This window comes from Typopeltis vanoorti, chromosome 7, assembly GCF_054136105.1.
Source record: "Typopeltis vanoorti isolate ZY-2024b chromosome 7, IOZ_Tvanoo_1.0, whole genome shotgun sequence".
Classification (NCBI taxonomy): Eukaryota; Metazoa; Arthropoda; class Arachnida; order Uropygi; family Thelyphonidae; genus Typopeltis; species Typopeltis vanoorti.
In genome coordinates, this window is record NC_143555.1 from 97,382,333 (window position 1) to 97,395,362 (window position 13,030).

The following is a 13,030-nucleotide window of genomic DNA, read 5'->3' on the forward strand; positions in this document are numbered from 1 at the left end:
ATAAGGAACTGCCAGTAGTTAGTACAGGAAAGCACTTTGGCTAAATGTTTAGCTAGATTGTTGATGGGTGAGTCTATATCATCTAAAATTCCGTATAGAAATACATTCTCTTTATGGATTTTTGGAAGTCCATAAATATGGGTTGATCTTGAATTGTAGGATTTTAGTTGGTGGAAAAAAACACCACCTTTCTCCACCAAAGCAAATTTAAGTTTAAGAGGCTTTTCCTCGAATCTACTGCAGCTCTTACCAATTTCTTCTTCTTCTTCTTCTTTTCAGCCGTTTTCTGTCCACTGCTGGAAGAAGGCCTCCTCCAGTTCTTTCCACCTTTCTCTGTTCTTGGCAATAGTTGACCCCAACAAACATCCCAGCTTAAACAAATATGGTTGTATCAAACTTTCCATCTTATGGAAACCTCATCGGCAGACAGTCAGCCCAACAGCCAAAAACACCCAACCGAAGCCAACAGGTGGCATAATTATAGGATTTTAGGTCTTCCTGTATCTCTCCTGTTCCATGTTTGTTACTGAAGGGTAACAAGTGTGCATGTGTTTAATATCATTGTATAAATCCCTGAAGATGGTGATTTAACTTCAGCGAAATATAGGAAGTAATAATTAAATATTTTTAGTTATCAAGTCTATGTTGTTAATTTCTTTATACAATATACAATGCTACAGAATCAACGTATAAGTCTAAACACCAGGATGAAAGTAATTTAAAATATTAAAAATAGTCATTTCAAATTAAATCTAAACAATAGGCATAGTAAAAATGCAAATTTCATTAAATAACAAAGCTTATTTGAATACTAGACAAATGTGTAAAAATTTACAGAATATTACAAATTTCTAAATGTATCGCATCCATATGTGAATATGTTTAATAAGCTACCAGTATACCATCCCAAAAGAGCATTGCTGTTCACTATCACATTTCTTATCCTTTAATAACATCAGCCACTTGATCTCAAATGGCCTAGTTGTACATCATGCAAATTGACTAATAGCTAACATGACTGCCCACAACAATATTTTGCACTTACCCAATCTGTTCCTGATATAAGATATTCAAGAAAAATTACAGTCGCACAGGGGAGGGGGGGGGCTAAAATTTTTGCAACAGTGTATATATGATACACAATTTTTAAATAATAACTACTATGAAATATTAAGAAAATATGAAAAGATAACACACTTAATTATTTTAGCATCTTCTGAAGGCTTTGCTTCAGGAATCCGAAGTTTCTCATATTCTTCAGTTAGCTGTTGACATGTTCTTAAAATATGATTATGATAACCTACTATTCTGTTCTGATAAAAATGATGTAATGTAGTCACGCTGCCAAGTCCAATTTCATGGAACACCTGTTCCATTGCATCCTAAATAATGACAAGATATACATTAAAGATGAAATAAGGAAACTGTTTTATAATGCAGTTTAAATTAGTAATATTACATTACAGATTAAGTCACAAAAAATAAATAAATACATACATAAACAAATAAATAAATAATATATATATATATATATATATATATATATATATATATATATATGATGATATTCAGCTGGTTTTTCTACCTACTACAGGGTGAAGGCCTCTCCCATTGCTGGAGGGCTGGGTAGTAGATCAGTCCAGCTTGGGGGAAGTGTTTATTCGCTTATATGAATGAATGTATGAAGGTGAAAGAAAATCGGAAATCAGCCTAGGCCAGCATATATATATATTTTTTTTTTCAAGAAGAATGGTTATCATAAACAGTCGATTTCTAAACTCTTATTTAATCCTCCTACACACCATGCTAAGAAGGTAATGATGTGAAAGATTACACCACCATTCCATATATCAACTCTATTTCTAACAAACTGGCAAAAATCCTCACAAAATGTAAGATTCATACCTTATTCCCCCCCACCCTTAACAAAACCTTGACCAATAAAACCTAAACATAGCAATTTGAAGTATCCAGGTGTGTACCTCTTTGATGTGGTTGTAATTCCCCATATTATGGACAAACAGAAAAATCAACCGAGCTTTGTAACGAAGAACATCTCAAAGATATCAGAACCAGGGCCATGGTCTTATCCAGTCATGCTCTTAATTCTTCTTATCTCAATAACCATCAATCCACTATACACTGAATAAACTGGGATAGATCCAAAATCATTTACAAATGCTATGATGAATATGAAAGAAAAATCTTAGAACCAACAGAAAATACACTAAATCCTGTTCACCTTAATGTCAACTGCATCCACAACTTTTCTGATTGTTACTCCTCTACTATTCAGCTATGGCAGTGAGCAATCCGTTAATAATTTAGAACTTTGGTGATGTACCCAAGTAATGTTTTATGTATTATGCACCCGATGAAGTCTTCTAGAACAGCGCTTTCCAAACTGTGGGCCGCGGCCCCCTCGAAGACCGTGAAATAATGAAAACAAATTTCAAATGTTTTAAGACTAAGTGTGCCACAAATGTGTATGTAGGATGCTAAAAATGTAATATTTGCATTTGATTTTTGCTATATTCTGTTAGATACTGAATGGAGAACTTCTTGACAAGTTATTCATTCAGGATCTAACATGTAAGCTTTACAAAATAACAAAGAAATTTGCATAATACCTGCTTACCAGTAGAAGATGAGAAACACCTAAATTATTGTATATGAAAGTTTATATCAGAATGTGTAAAATAATGGAATTTATTTATTGTAAAACGGAAAGCAAAAAATCAAGAATAATGTCAGATTAGCATTTCATGTAAAGGAATAATGGCTTAATTTATGTATTATCAAACTATCATAAAATCGTAAGTCGCTAGGTAAGAAATGACTAATAGGATCAAAGGTCACATCTAAGCCGCAAGTACTTGTTGAAACGCTGAAGGCTGACATAAGAGCTTTTCCTCAAAAACAGCACCTAATAGCAAGGAGGGAAAGCAAAGGGGGGGGGTCAACCTAAGGGCATTATAAGCTATGGATCGTGCAAAAAAAATACAGAAAAAGAGGACACTGAGAAAGAATATTTAAGGCAATACGTGCCAAGCTCTAGGCTTTTTTCCTGTTTTTCTTCAGAGATTTTGGAGATCGAGGTCTCTCGACGAGTGATCGGAGATAGGACAAGCCGAGGGTGCTATGTCGACGACAGCCGGCCGTATTCATGACCTACACTGAAAGGTATCATGGAGATCCATACGAGAATCAACAGTTCATGCAGAATGGTGTCAAATGCTGAACGACCCACCTGAGCAATCGGAGAAAGCTCGTAGCAACAGCCATTTCTTGATTTGTGTCTGGTAACAGAGAACGGAACAACTCAGCCACAAGATGAAGGGACTTGGTAAAGTAAAGATTCTTTTGTTTTATATCTTGAGATTGTTTGAAGGTAGAATATGTGTCTTGATAAAGCAAGACTGAGGAATTTTAGAGAACTTTGATAGGATAGAGTAATTAATATAGCCAATTCTATTAGACAAAGAATTGTATAACATAAATCTGTAACGTGTATATGATTGAAATAGTGAAAACCCTTTGTTAATTGAGTAAACTTAACTAAGAGAGAAATGATTTGAGAAATATCTATTTAAAGTAGATGTGAATGAAGGAACTTGACTTGAGTGTAACATTGTTTAAATTATCCATTGTATTACATGATTTTGCATGTCAGTTTATGTGAGAAAGTCAGATTAGTATTGAACAGTTTGTATAGATAAGCAAAAGACATTAACTTAGCTAGAAATTCAGAAGTTTTGATAACTAGATACAAGATTTAATGTACCTATCTTTTAATATTAATAAACATGTTTTGTTATTTGAATCTGAGTCTTGCCTGAATTCGAGGTGTCAACTACCACTTGTAAAATTCGAACCAAATAGCGAGAAAGAGTTTAGAAAATTATATAATAGAGATTAGATCTTAGGTCACGACTTCAAGGAACCGAGATCTATATACTCGCATGTGAATTTAGATTAACGTATATGCCTAAAACCTAGGAATACTTCCCTGAGTCCTGAATTATATTCCTGTTATAGGAAGCTGGCTGGCACAGTTAAAATATAAATTTGCCAGTTTCTGAAGAGGAAATATCCCTAGGGGTCAACCCGGGCTATACATTAAGGAGAAAGATATAAAATTTAGGTAGAAGGATATAGAGAAGACTGGATCAATTTGGATCATACTTAAATACGTACTCTAATAAGGAAACGAAAATACAGAGACGTTACAATTGATTGTTTATGTTTTGTATTGAATATAAATACGATAAATATTATAATAATATATGTCTGAAATAAGATTTTTTTTTTTTTCGATTGGGGCCATGAAATATTTTAATTTTTCCAATGGGCCTTTACATCCATAAGTTTGGGAAGCACTGTTCTAGAAGGATCAAACTGGTAGTGCCTTTGGAAATAAATTTGCTATTTTATATATTACAATGGCTATAGAGTCATATAAGTAATTTTCATTTAAAACACACACACACACACACACACACACACACACACACACACACACACACACACACACACACACACACACACACACACACACGCACACACACACGCACACACACACACACACACACACACACACACTCGGGTCTCTTTTTATGCAGTTTTGAAGTTATGCGGTGCATAACTTCAAAACTTATGTACCGTTGTACATAATGAACAGCATGTTGCACATTCTGGCGTAACGTGAGTAAAGTGTAAGCACCGAGTGTCCGTGAAGTTTAATTTTGCATGTGAATAAGTGTTTGCTTTTCATTATCATAAGTCTAAATTTTACTAATTTTTATTTTAAAGATTTAATTTGGCCCAATGGAGAAAAAAAAAAGCACCAAAGAAAAGCAATTTCGTTAGAAATGGAAATTGCAATTTCATCATCATCATCATCAAATTCCTGCCATGTACCCTCAAGGGGTGTACAGGAGATATGATAGTACTACATGAAAAATTTACAACATTACTAACTTCCTATCTACAATTTTCCTCCAAATCAATCTGTTACCTGGCAAGACTCCAACATTATCAGGTCTTATATTTCTGTCTTCTGTTGTCTATTTCCATATTTAATACTAAAAATTTACTAAAAATTGTGCCTAAGTAGCTGAAATGTTTTATTTGTTCTATAAGTTCTCCATTCACAATGCAGTTCATATTTTCAATGTTTCTGCCTATTTTCATTGTCTTTGTCTTGTTATTGCTGACCTTCATAACATATCTATTACAACGGTTATTCAATTTAGTCAGGGAATCTTGCAGACTTCTAGCAGATTTATTTAGAAGTATCACATTGTCTGCATAAAGCAAAGAGCTAAGATTAACATCTCCAATTTTGATATCAGGTTTAATACTACTTTCCTTCATAATGTGATCCATATAGATAATGAATAACAGAGGGGATAATGTACATCCTTGTCGGACACCAGTGTTGTGTCCTGAATAGTCAGAAATTGAAAATTAAAATTTAATTTATTCAGGAACAACTACCTTTAATTGTAGGCAGAAAAATGTTGTGTTTTGGCATAGAATTTGAAATGTACATTAAAATTTAAAGCAAAACTGAAGAAATGTTTAGTTTAAGAAATGTGAGACTTAACCAGTTTGGTACAGAGTCAAATAAAGGGATTTATCTAAGGTTATTATTTAATTAGAGTATCCCATTCTATGTATTGTGTGAAAGCAAGTTGAGTATAAGCTATAGTCCAAAGGTCACACTTTAGCTGCCCAGTACAATGTATGGCCTAAGGGAAGGAGAATTTATTAGGAAAGCGAAGTTAGAACGCTTTCTCAGAAGAACGCCACATGCAAGTGAATGAATGCCGTGCGGTAAACAACATAGCTAAGCACGAGAATATCTGAGAAAGAGAGGGAAAATATAAGAGTCAAGCTCCCTCCACACAAGGCTTTTTCCTTTTCGTTCCTGGTTCCTGCGCTCTTGGATGTTGGCTCTCCGTCTCCGCCAACAGGATGATTCCGGGTCGGCCGTAGAAGTCATGAAAGGCTTATCGAGGTTCGCAAGGTAAGGCTAGCTATCTCTTCATAACAGATTAGCTAAGCTGTATTGCATGACCGACGATACAGATGTGTTCCTGCGGTTCCAGAGACCAGAGAGGTACACCACCTTATCGTCCCGGAGAACCTGATCGTGCTGCTATCGTATGTGACCCGAAGAACGGTAACCCACAACTGTGCCTTGATGTGCAGACAAGGCTGAAGACGGAACAGAAAGTCATTCCATGGGATGGTAACGTAGAATGTTAAAGTATCTGATTTCCAATTAAAGATATGAGAGACTTTATAGGTTAATTTGTGAATGGACAAGTTGTAGAGAACTTTAGTGATTATCCCATTTGGCAGTAACCTGTCTCTGTTTGAAGAAGGTCTCATTAGAAGGGATCTGTAGGTGAAATAACTTAGATGTGTTGTGAGATATGATTAGTGACCCTAGAGTGATTAATGTATTATAGTGTTAGTATTGATATCAGAAATTGCTAGGAAGGTGATTAAGTTAATCATGTACCTTATATTATTCATGTATGTCTCTTAAGCTTTAATAAATATGTTTTATATCATTTGCCTGAATCCAGCCGATTTTATGAATTCAAATAGCCACTCATAAAATTACTACCGAAACTAGCGGGAGGGACATATGAATATAGTTTGATCTTTCAAGCCACGACTGCATGTAAAACTAAAGAGAAGTGAGAATAGTTAGATTAGTGTTTGAGATTTTATTACTGTGTATTACTCTGAGATAGCCACCTTGGATAAGAATCTTATCTATCCTCTGTATTGGCTGGCACAGCAAAAAAATAAATTCATCAATATTTAACAGGCAGACTGTCTCAGAGGACAACGTTTTAGGGCCTTGTCCCATACTTAGACAAAGCCCTAATGAATGAAAGGACTACACGTGACAAAATTTGGGAATGGCCTGAATCATAGTTTGTTTAAGAAAAGGAGAGTGATAGCTGATTTATTTAACTTATTGGAAAACTATTATAGAAGCCGGAAGGGAAATAACTTATGGGAGAGTGTAGAGAGCAGTGGTAAAGGCAATAATAATGATAAAAATATATAAAGAAGAAAATCGAACGATAACATTTGGCGCAAATGACAGGACTTGATTGAGTAAGGTTTTAGGTAAGAAGGATAGATTAAGTAAACAACTATATTAAATCTTAAAGAATCATCGATATAACCATAGACAATGATACAACACCAGATTTAACATTTAACCATCTTCCTGTACTATCTTTATTTCTAACTGCTGACTTACAACTCAAATAAAAACTAAGTATTGCTTGATATAATCCTCCACTGACATATAACTGTAGCGTTTTGATGGTAAATTAAATATGGAAATAGACACCAGAATCAACAAAGCTGGTATGGTAGGAAGTCAACTGAATAAATTTATATGGAATAAGAGTGAAATCAGTCAAAACATTAAATTAGCTGTATACGAAACAGTGTTCAAACCAATTTTAACTTATGGAATTAATAGCTCTCAGAAGTAAAACACTTGACCAAAGAGTAGAGACCAGAGATATGAGAGTCCTGAGAAAGATTAGAGGCATGAACAAATGGCATCAATGGCAATATCATACTAAAAATGAGGATATTAGAAAAAAACTTGACATTGTTGTGTCCCAATTTACGATTATTAGGCTTTGAACTATCCTTAAATGTGAAACTATACTTGTCTTTATCCAAATCTTATCTATATACGAGATATCACCCAAATACAAATATTCAAACTTCTTCTCCCCTTAGTGTCCCTAAATATTTATTATATACTGCGCTTTTCAGAACATTTAGTTTTAGATATAAAATTCAAAAACAAGGAGCAATTACCAAAATATGTCTGAATGTGAAACTAATATGCAGTCATCATCATCATCATCATCAAATTCCTGCCATGTACCCTCAAGGGGTATACAGGATATGATAGTACTACAAGAAAAAAATAACATCATTACTAACTTCCTATCTACAATTTTCTTCTCCAAATCAGTCTGTTACTTGTCAAGACTCCAACATTATCAGATCTTATATTTCTATTGTCTAAGGCACTTTGTAAAGTATCAATCCACCTATATTTTGGTCTTCCTCTGGGTCGTTTTGCTGCCAACCTGGCAGAGAACATTTGTTTTGCTAATCTTTCTTCACCCATTCTGTTTAAGTGACCATACCACCTGAGATTAGCTCTGCTAATGCATTTCTGGATGCTGACAATGTCAAGTTCTTTCATAATATCCTCGTTTTTAATATGATATTGCCATCTGTTCACATTTTCAATGATTCTGCCTATTTTCATTGTCTTTGTCTTTTTAATGCTGACCTTCATACCATATCTATTACAACAGTTATTCAATTTAGTCAGAGAATCTTGCAGACTTGTAGCGGATTTATTTAGAAGTATAACATTATCTGCATAAAGCAGAGCTGACATTAACATCTCCAATTTTGATATCATGTTTAATACCACTTTCTTTCATAATGTGATCCATATAGATAATGAATAACAGAGGGGATAATGTACATCCTTGTCTCACACCAGATTTAACATTAAACCATCTTCCTGTACCTCCTTCAATTTTAACTGCTGACTTACAACTGAAATAAAGACTAAGTATTGCTTGATATAATGCCCCATTGATACCATATAACTGCAGTGTATTGAATAGCTTCTCTCTTGGCACCTTGTCATATGCCTTTTCCAAATCGGCAAAACTTAAATACAGATGTTTGTTATATTCCCATGCTTTCTCAACTATTTGTCGTAAAGTGAAGATCTGATCCTGACAGCCTCTATTTGGCCTGAATCCAGCTTGTTCTTCACCAAGCTTTTCTTCCACAATTCTTCTCAACCGTTTCTCAAGTATACTTGCATAGATCTTGCCAGGAACACTCAGTAGGGAAATACCTCTGTAATTCTCACATGCAGTTTTATTTCCCTTTATATATTGGGTACTATAAGAGCTCTACTCCAATCATCGGGAATTCGTCCCTCTGTCCAGGCTTTCTGAACTATGCAGTGCAGTCACTGTAAGACTCTTATACCACCATACTTCAGCATTTCTGGTCGAATATCATCTACTCCTGCTGCCTTTCTACATTTCAAGCCTTTGATGGCTTTTTCTACTTCAAGTATGGATATGTATTCCTGACTGCATGCCTGGTCAGTGTTTTTTTACCACTGTGCTGTCATCGCTGATTGTTTCATTTAGCAGTTTTTCAAAGTAATTACTCCATACTTCAAGGATATCTTTTTCTCCTGTTTGCATGTCACCTTTACCATCTCTAACTCCTTTTACAGCACTCTTTACTCCATTCTTAAGCTTCTTCAACAACCTCCAGAATATTTTGCCACCTTCTTGATATTTATTTTCTATATTCTTGCTAAAGTCCTCCCATCAGTTTTGTTTATGTAGTTTTACACAGTGTTTAGCTTTCTTACATTTGTCTCTGTATTCTCTAAGAGCACAAGCTGACTTATTTGCCAGGAGCTTTTGATATTCTTTCTTCTTTTCCTTCACTGCCTCTTTAACTTCCTGTGTCCACCATGGAGTTCTGATTTTTCTATCCTTGAAGACAACCTCACCACATGCCTCTCTGGCTGAATCAATCAGTGTTTTCTTATATGTTATTCTTTTCAATATGAAATTCAATTTTATCCTGCTCAAGACTAAATAGTGATCACTTCCAATTTGAAATCCTCTGGACACTCGGGTGTCCAGAGGATTTCAAATTGGAAGTGATCAAGGAGAAAACATCACTATCAACAATAACATAGTCAATGAGACTTTCTTATTCCTTGCCTCTTCTCTCCATGTGAATTTGTGCACATTTTTATGTTGGAACATGGTGTTAGTAATAACCAGTTCATGTCCTGAGCAGAAATCCAACAGGTATTTGCCATTATTATTAGCTTTGCTCTTTTCTCCAAATTTTCCCAAAATATTTTTGTATGTGTCACAATCATTTCCTAATGTGCTATTTAGATCCCCAACAAGGACCAACTTTTCCTTTTTCATTGTGTCAGTTGCTTTTTCTAAAGCCTCAAATTCCTCCACTTCTACCTTAGTAGAACCTTCTGTGGGACCATAGGCACAAATAAGTCTCATTGTCCAGTTCCCCATTCTCATATTTGCCCACATTACTCTACTTGAGACTGGCTGCTGTTCAAGAAGATTAGCCTCGTATTTTGCGTTGAATACTATGGCTACTCCTTCTTTTCCTTGATTGTCATTGCCTGAATATAACATTTTTTATTTATTGCTCAGAAAGATCTCACCAGTTTTTGTCTTTTTTGTTTCAGTCACCCCTATTATGGTATTCTGGTACTTATCTAATTCCTCAGCTAGCTCCATTTCTTTGCCATTCAGGCTTCTTATGTTGATAGTACCGATCTTTAACTCTGGTGATGTTGAGTTGGGGTGTGGTTTCAGATTTGTTCCTGTAGCTGACTTGTTGCTGTTCACCCTGGTTCCCTGGCGAAAACAACGGGGACCTTGTTTAACCGTGCGACACCCCAACCAGCATGAAATTTTGTCGTGTTGTACCATCATTTTTTTATTTTGGTTTAACCAATTAAGAATGCAATTTGGTCGGCTAAATACCAAATTGCCAGCCCATCCTCGTTCGTTCGGTATCCAAGTAGATACCCAACAGGGTGCACCACGAGAAGGTGAGGATTGGACATTAGGTTAGAAGCTGTGGTCGGTTCTCCGCATTCCTTTAAAGGCTATGTGGAGGTCTCCTCTCAGTTATACAGCTTTGACCCTTAAGCATCCCTAATATGCAGTCGTGACCTGTATCTCGTAACTTAGCAAAATTTCCCCCGCGTGATGAGGTTCGTACGTTGTTACAAGTGGTGCATTGAGTGGCAATCTCAGACAACTGTATTTTTAAGGAACAAAAGTTTATTGAACTCTTAAACATGATACAATTCATTCTTTATCAAATAAAAGCCAATTCAATACTAAGAAAATATAATACAAATTAACACTAGCTAAATACAAGTATTAGGTTAAGATCCTATATAAGAATTGTGATCATATCGCCATAACAGATTCTATACATACATACATGTATAATTCTAGAACTAGTTGACCTTTTTTTGTCTAACCCCTTAATGATCTGATCATCCTATAATTCTGTATTTTCTAGGACATATATATTTAGTTACTCTAATTTTCTTACTAAGACAATATGGATTATATTTATCCTTTTGCTGAGCTAATACACACTTTTGACCTTTAAAACTCTTAAATAAAATACAATGTACATGCATAAATCTCTAGGCACATGAATACTTATTAACATATAGTAACAAGCTCATTCTCATTCCAGTCTGACTAAAGTCCTAGTATAATTCTCATTAATCCCTTCAACTGTTCAGGCAATGATTACAGTTACATATGATTTGAATTGACAAGAGTTTTTACAGTACCTTTTGACTTGGTCTTCTACCTTTTTCCGATTGTAATTTCCTAGGATGAACTCTTCTATAACTTATCACTCCTAAGTTCTTTTGGCACTAAGATGGGCTTTCACAATCTTTACCTTACATGCTTCAATTAAGGACATACATAGGATCATCTATTCTATGGCTGTGAAACTCACCGTGTGGGCTCTGACTTCTTTATAGATTTTTCCTTCTCTTGTTACAATCACTGGATGATGAAACACACTGACATTATCTTCTTTCTTTTTAACTAAACGGCGTCCCTCATTTCTTACAATAGGAACATGGAATCGAAATCCCATTGGATGGAGAAAACTCCTAACCCGTCACAGGAAAACTGCGTGAGACCTATACGAAGACTCGTGAAGAAAACTCAGAGGAAAAAGCCTCATGGGGGGGGGTCCTAACCCTTTTATACGATGACCCCCTACCAGCACCTTCTTCAATTTCTTTTCTTCTCCTCTTACTGGAGTCGATTTTCTCTGACCAATTAGAGTGGCGTTTTTCTGCCAAAACATCATGCGGTCCGTGTGCGCACTACTGACACGTGACGAAGTCTCAATTCGGGAATTATGACCTTGAGCTTTAGTTTTTATTTAAGCTTACCTCTACGTCATCTATACTAAATTAACCCCCTTTCCAAAATTTTCTAAGAATTAACTCGAATCTTTAATCTCTTATTTCAAGTGTAAAAACTAGCCTCTCACATACAAAATCCTATGACTAATCTTCTTTGCTTTACTCAACCTTATTTTATCATATCACAACTGTAATAAAATTCCCTTCTTTTTTTTATTTAGTTCAACAAACAATTTCAGCTATATTTTCCACTCGGATGCAAGCATATTTTTCTTTCTTTTAATTTTTTGTATTCGTTACTTTCAAAGGCTCTTAACGATATCTGCTTAGAAACAAGCTTGCTTACTTAGTTATCTATACAGGGTTTTTATTTCTTCTCTTTACATCATGATAACTGAAATTTTCACATTCTTAAGTTATCAGGGTGTAACAACATTGTTAGCATCCAGGAATGCGTTGGCAGAGCTAATCTCAGGCAGTATGGTCACTTAAACAGAATGGGCAAGGAAAGATTAGCAAAACAACTGTTCACTGCCAGGTTGGCAGGAAAAAGACCCAGAGGAAGACCAAGATATAGGTGGATTGATACGGTACAAAGTGCCTTAGACGATAGAAATATAAGATCTGATAATGTTGGAGTCTTGACAAGTAACAGACTGATTTGAAGGAAAATTGTAGATAGGAAGTTAGTGATGATGTAAAATTTTCATGTAGTACTATCATATCCTGTACACCCCTTGAGGGTACATGTCAGGAATTTGATGATGATGGTATGGTAGGAAACCAATGAATAAATTTATATGGAGAAAGAGAGAAATTAGACAAATCACTCAGTCAGCTACTGTATATATATATATATATATATATATGACAGTGATCAAACCAATTTTTATGTACTGATCTGAGAGCAAAGAGAAATGAAACACTTGATGAAAGACTAATATGAGAGTTCTAAGAAAGATAAGG

General features: G+C 35.1%; 1 protein-coding gene across 3 annotated transcripts in view; it reads right to left on the bottom strand.

Annotated features, from left to right (window-relative positions):
• Positions 1-13,030, bottom strand: part of LOC150104888 (STAGA complex 65 subunit gamma-like) — a 134,749-nt gene that overhangs the window by 17,095 nt on the left and 104,624 nt on the right. For all 3 annotated transcript variants that reach the window (XM_090395405.1, XM_090395406.1, XM_090395404.1), the window contains one exon: positions 1,198-1,382. In XM_090395405.1, coding sequence (XP_090251531.1) covers positions 1,198-1,382 — 185 coding nt within the window. The remainder of the gene's footprint in view (positions 1-1,197; positions 1,383-13,030) is intronic.